Raw genomic sequence first — 18,443 nt, 5'->3', positions numbered from 1 at the left:
TGTGGTTCAGCATTACTTCAGCTGGAAAAAAACTGAGCAAAACCTTTGCGGCGCAGGCGGAGTAACAGTCGGACACAAGGTGTGGGTATAACGGGGTCACTTTTATTCAACAACTTAATTCTTAACTTATTAACTTATTTAAACCATTAACCCCACATGACCTGCAGGGTGCAAAATCAAATGGGGGCGGAATAACATGCCCAATTCAGACAGCAACCTTGGGGCGAAAACTCCTTGAAACTGGGTGCGGGTCATGTTAAACTACACCTACCCCCTGCACCCTTACTACGCCACACCTGGCGTGTGGGATGGCTCGCTACTGGTCTACGTTAAACTCCAGCCAGCGAGCCACAGGAGCGACTCACTCCCCGGACCCAGGCCGGTCGAGCCCTGTAATCCGAGAAGGAGCTCGCCCCTCACCTCAGTAGAGGTGCCCCAAAAGGAGCTCACCAGTTGCTATATATTTTATTTTCCGCCCCCTATCGGCCACCCCTCCCCTCCCCCAGTGACCCTAAGGGGGGGGGCACTAGATGGTGGGGCCACCCCCTAACCACACTCCCACGCACAGAGTGGAGTAGGCGAAAAACAATCACAGCTCGTCCAATTCTGCTGCGACTGCAAAAATTCCTACTCGGCCCCCCGAAGGGCGACCCATCATATGCACCCTGTAACAGAGGGAGGGTGGGTGGGTGCCTCACGATGCTCCGGGCGAGACTGCTGCGCCACAAGACAGCCCTCTCTCATAGGGCTGCCTCCACTCGCCCGGCCAATCGGTGCCCACGCACCGCACCACGTGGTCACGGCACCCGACGTGGGTGCCGTGACTCCGCCCCCAACATGGCGGCCTCCCTCCCCCGCCGATCGCCGCAAACCCCACCGGCCGGTAAGTCGGCTGTGGGAATTGCGGCGCAGGCGGAGTAACAGTCGGACACAAGGTGTGGGTATAACGGGGTCACTTTTATTCAACAACTTAATTCTTAACTTATTAACTTATTTAAACCATTAACCCCACATGACCTGCAGGGTGCAAAATCAAATGGGGGCGGAATAACATGCCCAATTCAGACAGCAACCTTGGGGCGAAAACTCCTTGAAACTGGGTGCGGGTCATGTTAAACTACACCTACCCCCTGCACCCTTACTACGCCACACCTGGCGTGTGGGATGGCTCGCTACTGGTCTACGTTAAACTCCAGCCAGCGAGCCACAGGAGCGACTCACTCCCCGGACCCAGGCCGGTCGAGCCCTGTAATCCGAGAAGGAGCTCGCCCCTCACCTCAGTAGAGGTGCCCCAAAAGGAGCTCACCAGTTGCTATATATTTTATTTTCCGCCCCCTATCGGCCACAGCAGGGGGTGAAATTTTAATTTATTCCCCCTGCTCCCCCCCCCTGCACATATATGTGCAGGCACCTCTGCAGGTCGGCTATAAATTTATCGTTCCCACTATCGGTCAAGTGTACACCGTCCTGCCTGTGCAAGTCTATGAGGGATGCCCTGATGTCTGGATGATCTATCGCTCCACCCCCAGCCTGAATCACCCACTTCTTAACCGCTCTGTGTACCCTCTTTCGAGCCTTATCCACTGCGCTAGGGCTTCTAGCCTGCCGCCAACTCCTCCTGGGCAGGATGTTGGACCACCACACACGCGTATCTGGCCACCGCTCCCAGATCACCTGCAAACTCTCCCAAATGTGCCACAGCAGCTTCACACCTGTCATCGCTCTCAGATCGCTCCCACCAACGTGCAATACCAGACAGCCCGGCACCCTTCGCACCCTTCCACTGTCGAACAACAGTGGAAGAACTTCCCGCCAACATAGGCCTCGTCGGCCCAGCCACTGAGCCACCACTCGATCGATCTCCAAACTCGTGCCGGGCGTCGTCTCACGGGCCCTCCGCTCGGCCCAGTACACCATGCTGTGGCCACATATCAGGATTCTGCGGCGCCAGTCAAGTCGTCGGGCTAGAGAAAGGGAGGAAGCAGAGCAGCATCAGACTGGCGGCCCGGCGCCTCCCCCCCGCCCCGCCCCACTCACCTAGGGGCGGATGTACGTCCGGAAGGCCCCAGATCTCCAGCGGCCCACTGTCTTTATATCCAGCCTGCTGAAACCTTCGACTGCTGCCCACGACGCTGCACCTATTCTGAATGAGTGCGTCCCGTAACGTCTGGGGTCCAAGCCCAGCCTTGCCAGCGCCTTGGACGTGACAGCCCAGAACTGGTACCTGGTCAGGGGTTCCCCGGACACATGACAAACAAAAAACCCAGCTCTACACCCCTGTGGGCCCAATACGCCCCCAGCGCGGCCACCGGGCATACCCGCCGGTTGTTGGCCCGGGAAACTTGGACCGTCACACCTCTACCCCTCTGGTCGGTCTCGGACCGTCGCAACCTCAAGGACACCGAGCTACGACCTAACTTGATATCCCTAGTGGTGAACGCCTGGCCGGGGCTATCGGCTCTGGAAGCTGCTGGAACCTCGCTAACCCGAAAAGCCCCGAAAAACAAGGTCACCGCCGCGGCGTGGTACAGTGCCGCCTCATAAGCAGAGCGGCAGAGCCGACCCCACAGCTCGTAAAGCCCCATCAAGTGGGTGAGCTTTAGGGGACGCCTGCTGTCACCCTGGGCCTGACCTTTCTCCCTGATCCAACCCTCTAATGCCTGTCTAATCCTGAAATCCCCCGTGGTGTCCGCAAGGCCCCGAGACTTGGCTACGAAGGCCAGGCCTGCCAACTTGCCCCTAATCGTCCGGGCAGACAACCCACAGCGGCGGTCAAGCGCGCAAAATTCAAGCAGGTGTTCGACCGGGGCCGGCCAGAGCTGATCGTATCTCCTATCATGACGAAAAGCCCAAAATTCCCTACCTGCCCGCTGGTATGCTCTCCTGGGCTCGTTCCTAGATGAAAGAGTATTCACTACGTGTACAACCGCCATATTGTCACACCAAAATTGGACTGTCCTACCGGCAAAACTGGATGCCCCCAACTCAATGGCCACGACTATTGGGAACAGCTCCAAAAATGTCAAATCCCTACCTATGGCCCCGCCGCGCCACTCCTGCGGCCAGTCAGCCCGGAACCATTTGCTTTGCCACACCACTCCAAAGCCGGTCGTGCCCGCCGCATCGGACTTCACTTGGAAGTCCGCTTTCAGCAGCATATCCTGCCTCCACAATGACACACCGTTGTACCCGTCCAGAAACCCATGCCACACCACGCGGTCCTCCCTAACACTCCTCAATGACCCGATCCTGTGGTGCGGTATTTGACACGCCAACCGTTGCCCTGTACAGTCTAAACATGAAGGCCCTTCCTGGCGCAATCACACGACAAGCAAAATTCAACAGGCCAGCCAGCTCCTGCACCTGACTCAAAGTCACCTTCTTTGCGGCTCGGGCGACCCACACCGCTTCCTAGAGTCTAGTCAGTTTGTCATCGGGTAGCCTACACGTTTGTGCAACGGAGTCCACCTCGATGCCTAAAATTGTCAGTTTGGTCGAAGGCCCCTCGGTCTTTTCATGAGCCAAAGGTACGCCTAAATCCGCGCATAAAGCCTGGAAACCCAACATTCCCTGCTGACAATCGACGGCGCCCGCCGGCCCCGCGAATAGAAAACCATCCAAATAATGTACTACAGACGCAAAGCCCGTACTTTTAACGTGTGCCCCCTCCAAAATTGAACTAAACTTCGCAAACAACGAGCAGGATATAGAACAACCCATTGGCAAGGCCCTATCAACAAAGAACCCGCCCTTGAACTGGAAACCCGACAAGTCGAAATCCCCCGGGTGAATGGGCAAAAGCCGGAAGGCCGATTTGATATCACTATTTCCCATCAGCGCCCCCACTCCGCACGCCCGGACCATCGCGACAGCCGTCTCGAATGGTGTGTAGCGCACCGAGCAGAGCTCCTCGGGAATGCGGTCGTTCACCGATTCACCAGGGGGGAACAACAGGTGATGTATAAGCCTAAACTCACCCGCGGCCCCCTTGGGCACCACACCGAGTGGGGACACCTGCAGTAAGGGCAGGGGGGGCTCCGAAAAGGGGCCCAAACCCGGCCCTCGCGCACCTCCTTCATAAATTTGTCCCGCACTACGTGGCCCATACCTGCCACAGACCACAAATTGTCCGCCATGCAGGCCCTGCGCGGCCCCCCACACGGGATCCTGAAACCCGCGGTAAACCCCGCGAGCAGGAAATCCGCACCCTTCTTGGGGCGGTAGCCGGTGAGCCAATGCTGCAACCTGTCCAATCTACCGGGGGTTGGGCCCCTTACCTTGAGCTCCCCCAGGTTGGGGTTTGGCGGGGGTCCCAGCGTCCTTGGAGCCGGCCCCACCGCGCCCCCTGTAACAAGCGGAGGTCGGGTGTCTGCCACTACACAAGGCGCAGGCGTGGCGAAAGCGACAATCTGTCCTGGAACAGGCCCCTCTAGCGCCGTACTCGTAACAGTACGGCTGGCCCCGAAAGGACGACCCAGCCGTGCTGCGCTGGCCGGAGGCCGGGGTCCCCGTCCCCACCGCCGGGCGGGGAAGAGTAGCCTCCTTGCCCGTCGTTAAGAGCAAATGACCCGTGGGTGTTCGCCCACTGGCCGGAGTTGACGCTTGCTGCGTGGCCTGAAGCCACAAATTGTTATGCCGCATATCCCACGGCCAGTGCCTGTTGTGGGCGGCGAACCTGCGAAAATCCTCGTCATATCGCTTCCAAGCCTCCCCCCCAAACTCCTGATACGCTCTCAGAATCATGTTCATGTACAAGATGAGCTCATGTGTCTTATGGACATCATCTTCCACCACCACAGAGTGGTAGGCCAAAAATGCATACGCCCACGACAAAATTCCCTTGTCCATTTTGGTGCCTTTTGGGTCCTCCGACCCCTTCTTGCCCTCTTTATCCTTCTCCTTCTTAGACTTTGCCGGTAGCAAAATCTGAAACATGTCCACGTAAGCGCCCCGCCAAATTTTACGCTTGAGGGACTGGGACATGTGCATACTGAGCGGAGTGTCTGGTAGGCCCGGCGCGAAAGGATTATCGCTGTCAAAAGAAGTACTGGTAGACCCCGAGGTAGTTGACCCAGAGCTGTCCCTCGAGGTATCCCTCTTCCGTTTGTGCCTCCTAGCCACTGCCCTTCTACGCCCCCTCCTCCAGACTTGCGCAGCTGTGCGGGAGCGCCAGGTCCTCTGACCCCCCTGTGTCGTGCGTTTTGAAGCCCGTAGCCGGCCACGAGGCCCTCTTGGGAGGGACCACCGGTGCCTAGGCATAGGGCACTCACCCCAGTGAGAGGAGTCGTCATCCACCTCCTCAGAGCCGGATACCCTCCTGCTGGCCTTCCTCCGCTTGGTCTTTGACTGCGCATGCCGGTCCTCGTGGGATCTCTGCGGGCTCCCAGCCGACTCCGATGAGCTCCGAGCCCCCATCCGCGCCGGCAGCTGGCGTGGCCCGGCCCCGACGAGGCCTGCCCCGCTTCTTTGGCCTCTCTTCCAGTTTCTCGAGCAATGAAGACAGTATACGTGAGGAAACAGAAAGCGAATCCCTCGCCCCCTGCCCCCTTCTGGCAGGCCGTGAAGCAGAAGCCTCTGCTTCAGAGAAACCTGACTCCCTACCACTGAGAGGCCCCTCCTCAGCGCTAGAAAACTCCTCTGGGGCCCCCAGTGGATCCACGGGCGGGGCCCGGCCCTGGCGGGGCCCCCTCGCCCCCACTGCAGCTCCCCTACGGCCCCTCGTGCGCCCGCTGGGGGTCGCCACCCCCCTGGGGCCATCCTCGCTATCCTGCCTCCCGGCAGACCCTGCCCCTGGGGCCTCGCTCCACGCCCGCTTGGGCGCCCTCCTTCTTCCAGTGCGGCGGGGCTCCGTGGGGGGGGCCCCCGGCCCTCCGGCCTGCCCCCCCGAGGCCCGCCGCCGTGCCCCCGAGCGACCACGTCCGCCCCCCGCCATGCCTCCCTGTTCCAATGCGCCTCCAAACCCTGTGGGGGGTGTCGCCGAAGCGAGCTAAGGCTCCAGCCGCCGCTCGCGGCTCTTCTGGCCTCGAAGGCCTGACGCTCCGGCGCTCCTCGGCTGCGCACCAGGCCTTCAGGCCTGTGACGCAGCTCGCTGGGGGGAAAAACAGCAGCAGCCTCGCCTCACGATGCTCCGGGCGAGACTGCTGCGCCACAAGACAGCCCTCTCTCATAGGGCTGCCTCCACTCGCCCGGCCAATCGGTGCCCACGCACCGCACCACGTGGTCACGGCACCCGACGTGGGTGCCGTGACTCCGCCCCCAACATGGCGGCCTCCCTCCCCCGCCGATCGCCGCAAACCCCACCGGCCGGTAAGTCGGCTGTGGGAATTCTTTTTCATTTAGTTTTGTGCTTGAGAGTTTAGATTATATAAAAATAACTACCCATAATTGTAGTGTAGTGACAGATATCTAAATGAGCCTATACTACATTGTTATTCTGAACTTGTAGTAACTCCCAAATCACATATTGTGTCATTTGTAATTCATAGATTCTGAAAAGTTGCACATGTAATACTTGCTTTTTAGAATAAATTCTCCTTAAATTTTTCTATTTGCAGTGTAGAATTATCACCTTTTAGCTTTTTGTTTTTCCTTTTCTCCTCTTGCTGATTTGTAATCAAATTGCAGTAAATAAACATAAATGGAGCAATGTTTTTTTAAACAACAATAATAATGCTTTTTACACAGCATGGGTTCAAAGGAAATACTTAGGGATCTTACTATTTAATAACTCTAGTCAAAGTTATTGTTACCCTGAAATATAAATTATATCCACACAAGAGTATTTGCAATCAAAATCAAATTCTTAAAGAAAAAAATTACAGAAAAACCAATAACAAGAGTTAAATGAAACAGGAAACTGATCTAGGGAAAATGCAATAAAAATATTTCTGTTGTTTCAAACTGTGTTAAAACAGTAGAGCAAGTTGATAAATGTTGTATAGTTATTGACAGTAGGGACTAGAAATTTACAGCCATAAATCAAATTTGATTTCTCATTATCAAACAGGAAAAGATATTTAGGCAAACCTTTGTTGCATCCATTGGAATGACCAATAGCTTTCTGAAAATCTACTTATGAAAGGGTCAATTTTAGCATTATTGCTAATAATATAATTTCTTTTTTAAAAACTATAGATAACTCATTATGGAATTGGAAATCTTTAGGAAGAAAGAAACCAGAATTATCAATGAAAAGTTACAAATGCCTGGACACTTTAATTTAAAAAACAGATGAAAGTGTAATATATAAGTAAACCTCACGATCGGTCACATAGCAACCATTTTAAGATATGAAGGCCACGCAATCGTACCTCTACCTAAGAACGCCTCTCCTTAAGAACTTTTCTAGATAAGAACCAGGTGTTCAAGATTTTTTTTGCCTCTTCTTAAGAACCATTTTCTACTTAAAAACCCGAGCCCAGAAAAATTTCCCTGGAAATTTGAGAGCAGCATGAAGGCCCAGCCAGTTTCCTGCCATTCTCCCTGGGTTTCTCTCTCTGGCACAATGCATGGGAGGCGCATGCTCTTCCAAACCGCCACAGAGTCCCTCTTTTTTTTTTAAGCCTTAAAGTTTTGGATTTTTTTTGATTCTCCTCACCTCACCTTCTTCCTTCGGCAGCAACTGTCCTTCTCCTCTTCTTCCTCCTCCTCCTCCCACCCAAATTCCAAGCTTTTATTTCTTTCCTAATGGGTTTGCAGGCATTATTTGCTTTTACATTGATTCCTATGGGAAAAATTGCTTCTACTTACAAACTTTTCTACTTAAGAACCTGATCACGGAACGAATTAAGTTCTTAAGTAGAGGTACCACTATATATGGCTCTGTTTCAAAGTTATGGCAACTGCAACCCCATGGTCATTCATTCTTACAACTGACCACAGGCTCTGCAATCACACTCTTCTTCACTCTCCCCTCAAGTCTCCTGCTTCCCACCCCACCTCTGGCAATAATCATGTACTCTTCTTAGAGGTGGGTTTCTATTGGTTCCTATTGGTTCTATAGAATAGATAGTAACTTGGTGGCCTGGGTTGATGAAACTGACAGTGGCCCAGGCCTGCCACACCCCTTAGGCAGTTATCTCAGCAGCACCATAGGTGCCTCCATCTTATATTTTGCTTCTGCACATGCACAGAAGCCTTTCTTAAGTACTGCCCATATGCGTGCACAATGCCCACGCACCCACATAGCACCCATGCATGTCCCTGAATGAACCAGCACGAACACAATCTGGATTCCACTCCTCACCCTGCTCCTAAATGTCTGTGGACCATTTGACAACATCTCAGAAGCAAGTCCATTTTCTGAGCAACCTAATCAGCCCCTAAAATTGGCTTCCCTTTCACCTTCTGGTGGCTGGCCTTACTGCGGCAACCCTTAGCCAAGTTTGATCTAATAGCAAACCTATGTTATTATGCTACTCCAGTGGGATTATTCAGAGATTTAGAAGTAAAAGATGAACCAAATATAAATATATATTTCTGAAACCTGAAATTAAAAGTAATAATAATACCAACAGAGTTGGAAGGAGCCTTGGAGGTCTTCTAGTCCAACGCCCTGCTTAGGCAGGAAACCCTACAGACAGATGGTTATCCAACATCTTCTTTAAAACTTCTAGAGTTGGAGTGAATACAAGCTGTTCCACTGATTAATTGTTCTATGAGGAAATTTCTCCTTACTTCTCTCCTTGTTTAGTTTCCACCCATCGCTTGTTGTTATACCCTCAGGTGCTTTGGACAATAGGTTGACTCCTTCTTCCTTCTGGCAACCCCTGAGATATTGTAACACTGCTATCATGTCTCCCCTGATCCTTCTTTTCATTAAACTAGCCATGCCCAGTTCCTGCAACCGTTCTTCATATGTTTTAGCCTTCAGTCCCTAATCATCTTTGTCGCTCTTCTCTGTACTTTTTCTAGAGTCCCAACATCCTTTTTGCATTGTGGTGACCAAAACTGAATGCAATATTCCAAGTGTGGCCTTACCAAGGCCTTATAAAGTGGTATTAACACTTCACGTGATCTTGATTCCATTCCTCTGTTAATGCAGCCTAGAACTGTGATGGCTTTTTTGGCAGCTGCTGCACACTGTTAGCTCATATTTAAACGGTTGTCCACTAGACTCCAAGATCCCTCTCACAGTTACTACTGTTGAGTAATGTCTTGTGACCAGTGCAATATTTGATTAGAGAAGTACTATTTTTAAAATTTGTATAATGTGAACCATTGCCCACCTCGATGTCCTTAGGTTTAACACAATAACATAAAAGCTAGGCTTGAACTAAACTCCTGCTAACTAATCTTCTTAAACATTTGTCTTAATCCTCCTACTACTACTTATTTCAGATTTCCAAGGTAGTAAATGTTAATATTTTAATAAGAATCAAAATAATAACCTTGAATTAAGAATGTGCCCTGTTAGACATGTGCCTCATGTGAATGAACAACATCCAGCAAAGACCGTAATCAATTGGATATTGTTCTGTCGGGCTCTCTGGTAGACTCCTCCCAAAAATTCACAGGTACAAATTTCAGACACACACACGTTTGAAAATTCAAAACAATGTTCTTTATAATGAAAATTCACTTAAACCAAGCCCTCTTTTGGTATAGCAAAGAGCACTGTCTGCAAACAAACTGGTAATTTGTACAAGTCCCTTATCAGTTCTGTGATACTTAGCTTGCAGCTGTGAGGCAATTCACAGTCCTTCTTCTTTCACAAAGTGAAACACACTTTGCTCTGGTTTAGTTTCAAAGCAGGGAAAAATCAGCACACAAAAAGTCAAAGTCAGTAAAGCAGTCACGAAACACAATGATCAGATAATCCTCCACAATGCCCAAACCCACAGGTTGCTATTTATAGCAGCCTCACTAATTACCACAGCCCCACCCAACCACAGGTGGCCTCATTTTCTTTGATAATAATCTCTCAGTTGTTGTTGCCTATGCATCGCTCTCCTCATGCGTGGCTGTATCATTAACTCTTGTTCTGAATCCAAGGAGGAGCTAGATAATTGATCTCCTGACTGTCTGCCACACTCTCCTCCTCCCTGTCACTCATGTCTTCTTGGTCAGAGGAGCCTTCATCAGCAGATTCCACCGGGGGCAAAACAGGCCTGCAGCATGTGGATGTCTCCCCCCACATCCACAGTCCTTGGGGCAGGAGCAGGGCCAGAGCTAACCACAACATATACCATCAGAAATTCAGAGGAAAAAAGGCAGGCCAAAGAAAACCTGCTAACAAATATTAGAGGAAGACCTGACAAACATCAATATTAAATAGAAGGATGCAGAGACTATAGCAGCAGATATGTATGTATGTATGTATGTATGTATGTATGTATGTATGTATGTATGTATGAATGAATGAATGAAAAGCTCAATAGGTGTATACAAATTCTATATCCAGTCTAAACATCTGGCTGATTGTGAGATAAACTATAATAGTATCCAAAATCCAGTGCCAGTAATTTCTAAACACTAAAATGCTGTACATGTAAATAAATTCAATTAGTCCTTGTGACTATAAAGAAAGACTGTTCTGGAAATTATTAAAGTATCTTTTCATTGCCTGCGAAAACTATTCAATACTACAGTATGTACATCAGTTTAAAATCTTCTTTACTTGATGATCTATTGATGTTTCCTGAAATGCCAAGCTTACCTGATGTTCATTCAAACAAATCTTTAAAATGTGAATATCAGATTGGAGAGTTAACTATGTTTGAAGACAGCAGTGACTTCATTCCTTGTTTTATTTTTACACCATCTTCTTATTTCATCATGAAAACCATTCATTAAGTAACTTGCCAGCATTTACAGACAAGAATTCATATTTAATTTCAAAGTGCAACAGGGAATTTATCCTCGGGCTTTTTCTTTCCCTCTCTCTTTCAATCTTAATCCCTTCACTTTTGTAGGAAAGAAGGAAGGGCTATGATTTTGTGGTGCTATGATTGGTGGGATCCACCTTAAATTCATAATGTGGCTCATTTACAGATCTATATCCTTTAATTAAAGGTGAATATCACAAACTGATTAACGAGAAGCTTTCATGCATGTTCTTTTTTCCTTTCCATCATCTTTAAAAGGTCTTCTTTAGCTGATGGACATCTGTGGTCCTACAGCTATCGTTGCACTATATAATACTGATTATTATATTTCAGCATTGGCCATAACTGAGTATTAGCTATACTGGTTGAAGCTAATGAAACCCAGGATGAGCTAAATACCACAAACGCCTCAAACCTTCATTATATTTACAAATTGAACCTTGTTACCCATTTCAGTAATGCATTACTTATGACCATGTACCCATGGCACTGAGTTTATGTTTGTTATCTTGTTTCTGCAGAATGTAATTGTAACCGTTTGGGCTCAGTCCATGATCGCTGTAATGAAAAAGGAATTTGTGAGTGTAAGCAGGGAACAACAGGGCCTAAGTGTGATAAGTGTCTGCGGGGATATAACTGGCACAACCAGGGTTGTCAATGTAAGTAATTGCCCTACTTCTGCGCCCCCCCATCCCTTGCTGCCTGTGCTTCCCTGTGCCAGCATGCTCAGCCCCCAAGGCCAGACTATATTTTTTTAAAAGAGTGAGCTTTCCAAATGTATCCTGCCTGGACCTGAAGTCTAAGGAGAGCATTCCAACAAAGGCAATAAATTGGCTATGCAATCCATTTGTTTCAATATGCCATGTAAGTCCCCCTTTTCTTTCTTTCTGCTAATGCTTGGAGCACTGTTGAACTGAAAATAGCACGTATTGGTGTTTTGCAGCTTCAGACAATAGAACTATGATGAGCTATACTTCTTCTGCCCTGGTTCCAAATGCATACCAGAAACATAAACCCAACACACTAATATGCATGTTCAATTTCTGTTTTTGCATTTACCTTTTCATAGATACTGGAAATTTGAGGTCATGAATCTATTTCTCTCACTTAATTAATCTATTTCTCTCACTTAAGCCCTTAGTTTGGGGGTATTTCTGTTTATTATCTGCTTTTCTTCCCCCATATGAATCTGACAGTGTTTAAATTGCTCCAGGTAATATGGAGGTTTTGGTTGCAGAAGTGCCTACTGAAACAAGGGGAATCCATGTTGATGCTCTCTTGTTCAACTTCCCAACTGTAGTTAGTTAGTTAGTTAGTTAGTTAGTTAGTTAGTTAGTTAGTTAGTTAGTTAGTTAGTTAGCTAGCTAGCTAGCTAGTTTTCTTTGTTAACAAGTGCAAGGAAATGACACATGAAAAAAATGGCACAAATAAATGAATATAAAGAAGGAAAACATAGCCATAAACACATAAAATTAGTGCATACAAATGGGTAAAGTAGGACAAGGATAGTAGGCACGTGGTGCATTTATGCACATCCCCTTAGGGACCTCTTAAGAAATGTGCAAGGTCCACAGTAGACAGTTTAAGGAAAAAGGTATGGGGGTTAGAGAAACTAGCAACAGGATCAGATAAAGTGTTCCAGTCATTTACTACTCTATTGCAGAAATTGTATTTTCTGCAATCAGGATTAGAGCGAATTACATTTAGTTTGTATTTATTGATAGCCCTAGTATTATTGCAGTTGAAATTAAAGTAATTATTAACAGGTAGGGCGTTAAGGTAGATGATCTTGTGTACTAAGCTTTGGTCAGAATGTAGATGGTGTAGTTCAAGGTTATCCAGGTGTAAAATTTCAAGTCTACTGGAATAAGGAATTTTATTGCGAGAAGAGGAGTTGAGTACTCTTCTTGTAAAATACCTCTGGACCCTCTCTAAGGTATTAATATCCGAAATACAGTATGGGTTCCAGGCATGTGAGCAGTATTCAAGGATAGGTCTGACAAAGGTTTTGTAGGCCCTATTTAGAAGTATAACGTTAGCAGAGAGAAAACTTTGTAAAATAAGGTTGACAACTCTTAATGCATTTTTAGCAATGTTATAGTGAGCTCTGGGGCTTAGATCTTTTGAAAGTTACTAAGTTTTAATCATATTCGGGGCAAAGTTTGAAAGCAATATATGAAGCAGGTTTTTGTAAAACTGTTCTAGGGCTTACTTAATTATATCAACCTGAAGCTGATTCTGGGAAATGCTAGGAAGGAAAAAGAGAAATTTTAGTGAAAAGAACGGGAAGAATGGAAAGGAATGTGTAAGCTATTCCCATGTCATAACTATGGTTAATTGTATGGGAAGTAATAAAAATGCACTCCACAAATTTTGAACGACCACTCATGTGTTGATACTAGTAGTTTTACATTACAATAATCAGTAGGGGGGGGGACACACCAGCAGGCTATTTGAGAAATAGAAGCAAAAATGGAGTTTCGGGTAGGTAAAATGCAATTATATCCATTTGGAATACATCAGTTCCATAAGTTTACAATGGAAGTTGTCTTGGCCAAATTATAAATCACCATTTTGTTAAGATAATGTTACGGTTGGCTCATCATAGTAAGTTATCAGAAAAAAAAGTTGTAATTTGATGTGCTCTTTATCTGATGTTTTGCATGTTGTATGCTAATATATTTTCATTTCTACTTTACTTGTGTTCTTTCTTCATACTTAATGGCTACTCATTAGTTTTGTTGTGTGGTTATCACATGCATCTTCCTCATCTTCCAGGAGATATTCAACTCTTTTTCTTCATGTTCATCTCTTTGGATGCATCTCAGATCTGCAATAGTGACTGAAGGCAGTTGTAATGCTAAATGTAGGGCTGATAAGCAAGTCATCCTCCAAAAGAGGGTGCAGGCAAATTTAATCTATCTTGAATGCAAAAGTTGCATAATGGTTGGAGTCAGTAAGAAAATAAGAGTTGGTTTTCGTTTAAGACTAGGAATATATGATTTAAAGCAGAAAGTAACCAAAAGTGATTTTAGATAAAAACTCACTCTCTTCCATTGACACTTCCTAAAATAATAAGAGATTATGCACAATTATTCACGAACAATGTTTTGTTTGAGTAAATCTATGATGATTTCTTGTGCAGGAATGTAAATCAATTATTAGGAGAACAGGTATGATTTCTGAATTGATATGGATGCTTCCAAAACTACAGCTAATCCTTGATTTATGACCATCATTGAGACTAGAACTCCTGTTGCTAAGTGAGGTGGTCATTAAGTGAATCATACTCAGTTTATGACCTTGTTGGTTGTGGTCATTAAGCAAATCATCATAATTCTTAAGTGAATCAGCTAAGCAAATCCAGCTTTCCCCATTGCTTTTGCTCGTCAGAAACCAGCTGAGTGGGTTGCAAATGGTGATCCTATAACCACAACCATCCTAAATATATGTTGATTGCCAAGCACCTACATTTTGATCACATGACAGAGTCACTGCAACAGTTGAAAGTGCAAGTACCTATCACTTCTAGGAATGCCATTGTAACTTTGAATAGTTGCTAAACAAATTATCATAAATCAAGGTCTACCTCCCTATGTACTTCCCATACTATTCTACTCTGAAAGCATCTGTTCTAGCATGCCGAGAGTTGATATGTCTTTTTACCCAGAGGGAAATGTATATTTTAATCTGGACCTCTCAAATGACTACCAATTTATTTAATAATATTTATTGTAAAGTATAAAGCAATTTACTGCTGGGTTTGAACTTTTTACATGAACAAAATTGCACTTGTATTCTCAATTGTTCAGTGCCTAGTTTTAAAATTCAGCAGTATTCACTCTGACAAAGTAACTGAGATACTTCTATGGTTCTGGACTATTTCTGCAAGATATTCACAGAGAAAGACAAGGAAGGACTGGAATTTTGACATGGTGGATTTATTTGTCTTTCAAGCAAATACATGTGTTTTTTCCTTCCACAAATAGCTAATTTCTGATGTTTTAGGATTATATTTGAAAGATTGTGGTGATTACTCTTATAAAACGCTTCTGTGGTGAAGAAGAACAATCCTTCATACTCCATCTTATTTTATTTGGGGTTTTTTCTGGCCAAATGAACACTAAGATGTGGATCGCAATGAATTATTACTACTTATGTTTTTATTGTCTGAGAATACATTTGAGAAATCATGTGGGGCATAGATTTTCATGTTATATGTTACAGCATCACAACTTGCCTCATTATTTGGAAGTGGTAGTAGACACTGAAATAAATTACTTTAATATAATGCATATATTATGGTGGCAGAGAGTGTCACAAGCTGGGTTGATATTTGGGTGTCTGCAGGTGTATATAGTACTCCTACTCAGGGGTGATATTCACTTACTTTTCCTACTGGTTCACAAATGTGTGAAATGCATGCACATGGCCTTCTGTGCATGTGCTTTGCTCGCATGCACAGCTTGCACACATGTGCATGGTTTGAAAATGTGCCTAAATAGGACAGCCTAGCACCTGGGCAGGGGTGTGCCCAAGTCGCTACTAACAGTTCACCCAAACCATTCCAAACCACCTGAATACCCTCTCTGCTCCTACTCTTAAAGCATGGAAATATCGCAGATTTGTTACTAAGCAGAGACTTTCCAATTCACAGATTAGCAACCATGTCAAAAACTCAGTATCTTCAAAGCATAGCCCTATTTCCTAGTATCATATTAGTTAGTCCTGGATTTATCTGGATAGTAAAGTTCATGTTCAGCTTTATCTATTTCTCAGGGAAATTTATTACGCCATTGCAGAAATTACTAGAGCAGCACAGTAATAACATATCTTTAATGTGTGATAAAGATTCCCTGAAGAAATCTTCCCTCCGGACTGAAAAGCAGACCCTTGATCCTGATCCCTGCGGTGGTCAAAGCTAAACCGTTATTTATTTATTTAAAACATTAATCTAGCCACTCATCTTGTAAACAGCTCTGAGCAGCTCTCGATCCAGCATCAGTTAGTGTAGTTGTTTAGGGGGTAGTAGAGAGGGGGAAGAACCTGAGAGAATTGAAATAAAATAACCCTCAGTTCTTATTGCAAAGGATGTGTATCCCAGAAGTGAGATATAGAACGCTTATTTAAATGGCATTTGTTACTATCTGGAGTGATTTTCTTGGGGTATGGGAAAAAGTTGTATTTTGGTACTTGCCTTTTTTAAAGGAGAAATTGGTTTTTTGGGGGTTTTTTAGTTTTCTTGTACAAATCTTTATGTTTTGTTTATTTATTGGGATCTTTTTATGCCTTCAAGTGGAGCTTTGCTTACAACTAATAGTTGAGACAAGGAATAGTTAAGGTTTCTATGTTTTGATTAATATTGTTAGCATTCTGGAGTTCAGTTTTGACTTTTTGCTGAGGAAAGAGATGTTATTTACTTGATTTACCATTAGAGTTGAGTTACAAGATGAGGAGTTTTATATTTGTTGGTTAAGGGGAGATGAAGAGATTATAAACTTGGCATGGTGAGTGGAGAAAATCACTGTCTTAAATGAGAGTTTACTTTTTCCTTTATGTAGTTTTTTTTTTCTTTTATATAATCATTGCATTATCTTTTACTATTGGGTTTTTTAAATCTTAATAGAATTTAGTAAAAGTTTGTGTTGAGAGAATTATTTGCTTAGCAGAGTGATGGAGTTTGGGGGGAAACTGTTCTTGTGTCTGTTGTTGTTCTGATGTGCAGTTCTCTATAGTGCCATTTTGAGGGTAGGAGTTGAAACAGTTCATGTCCTGGATGTGAGGGGTCAGTAAATATTTTCACATCCCTCTTTTTGACTCGTGCAGTATACAGGTCCTCAATGAAGGGCAGATTGGTAGTAATTGTTTTTTCTGTAGTTCTGATTATCCTCTGAAGTCTGGGTCTGTCTTGTTGGGTTGCAGAACCAAACAATATTTTCCCCTTCTGGCACCTCCTAACTAAACATCATTTTTTTCCCCTTGGAAATATTCAAATTTTTCTTTCAATTTTAATTTGATGTTAGTATTACTAATCACAAATGTATCTCCTTTGCTACACTTAGAGCGAGACTTCACACAGGTTATTAATTATTTCTCCAAAGTGACATTTCAAGGCAAATGAAGAACCAGAGAATGTTTTTCACTTGGTGTTACAGATTGACAGTGAAAATCATCTGGCTTCATCTGCTTGAAAGCTTTATCTGGAGGGAATTTGTTGAAGATTTCAGATTAATTAGAAACTATTAACATAATACTATTAAAATATTCCAGTTAGTAGCACTTAAAAACACCCCAATTGTACATACTCTGTATTAACTTTTTAAGTGAAAATGGCATTTCATTTATACTACACATTATGTGAAGGAATTAAGAGTTTCTTATGTTCTATTTAACTATAGGAGCAAAGTAACAGCTTCCTTGTCTAAACCCCATATTAAAATCTGAAAAGCTTGACCACTAATCTCTGCAATAAGCTCTCTGAAATTAGAAATAGTTGAAAAATTCTATTCAAAATACTATTTTATACTATTTTAAATACAAGTAGTATTAAATACTATTAAATACTATTTTAAATACAAGTAGTCTTTGACCACAATTGAGCCCAAAATTTCTGTTGCTAAGTGAAAAATTTGTTAAGTGACTTTTGCCCCATTTTCCAACTTTTCTTGCCACATTTGTTACGTGAATTACTGCAATTGTCAAATTACTAACCCAGTTGTTAAGTGATTCTGGCTTCCCTATTGACTTTGCTTCTCTGAAGATCATAAAACGGGGTCACATGACCCCAGAATACTGCAATCATCATAAATATGAACCCCTTGCCAAGCATCCAGATGTAAACCACATGACTGGGGATCCAGCTGCAATGGTCATAAATGTGAAAAATTGTCATAAGTCACTTTTTTCAGTGGTGTTGTAATCTTGAACAGTCACTAAATGAACTACCTGTAAATATTTAATTGTTTTTTAAAAAGCTTGTGCAGGTGTGAGACCCAATCGCTACTTCTGGATCAGTTAACTTTACTCTCTTAAGATAACATGACCTAACCTCAAGATTACCAAGTTGTGAAGCCATTAAAGTTCTTCCAAACTTCATTGGAATCTGTAGATCCGGCCGTCCTTCTCCTTTGCGGATGGATTTCACTTTAGGTTGGAAAAACTTTATTTTAAAGTCGCCTTTTTACTTCAAGATCTTCTCTTTTAACTGTAAATATTGAATGCCAAAGGATTACCTTATGAGTGCTTGTTATCTTCTCTTCCTCTGCTGATCTTTCTCTTTGCCGACTTCTTTGAGATCTTTTTTTTTACTTCCCTTCATGAATCGGCCGCTATGGCTGCGTCCCAGCAGCCGCTGGAGCGTGGTTCACCATGTCCCAGCTGCGGGGCTTTCACTATCCCCCGGGGCAGTGGCGATCTGCCCCCAGAGATCCGGGAGACCCCCTGTTGTGCGCCGAGCCCTCCAGGCTCCGACGGAGCGCAAATTGCGCCCTATGACAAGGTAATGGTGTAACGAAGACGGAGCAGTGTCTTCGCACACCTGGCGCGGTCGAGCTTCACCTGAAAGCTCATTCTTGATGGGCCGAGGTTCACTTTTTTTTCAAGGTTATATCAAGTGTC

General features: G+C 45.0%; 1 protein-coding gene across 4 annotated transcripts in view; it reads left to right on the top strand.

Annotated features, from left to right (window-relative positions):
• Window positions 1-18,443, top strand: part of NTNG1 (netrin G1) — a 355,235-nt gene that overhangs the window by 309,311 nt on the left and 27,481 nt on the right. For 2 of the 4 annotated variants that reach the window (XM_070746430.1, XM_070746428.1), the window contains one exon: window positions 11,348-11,485. The exons of the other annotated variants lie outside the window; for them this stretch is intronic. In XM_070746430.1, the coding sequence (XP_070602531.1) occupies window positions 11,348-11,485 (138 nt within the window). The remainder of the gene's footprint in view (window positions 1-11,347; window positions 11,486-18,443) is intronic. 4 annotated transcript variants of the gene reach the window in all.

This window comes from Erythrolamprus reginae, chromosome 3 (genome assembly GCF_031021105.1).
Source record: "Erythrolamprus reginae isolate rEryReg1 chromosome 3, rEryReg1.hap1, whole genome shotgun sequence".
NCBI classification, from domain to species: Eukaryota; Metazoa; Chordata; class Lepidosauria; order Squamata; family Dipsadidae; genus Erythrolamprus; species Erythrolamprus reginae.
Note: the sequence above shows the minus strand (reverse complement) of the source record. Positions and strands in the feature narration are given on the sequence as shown.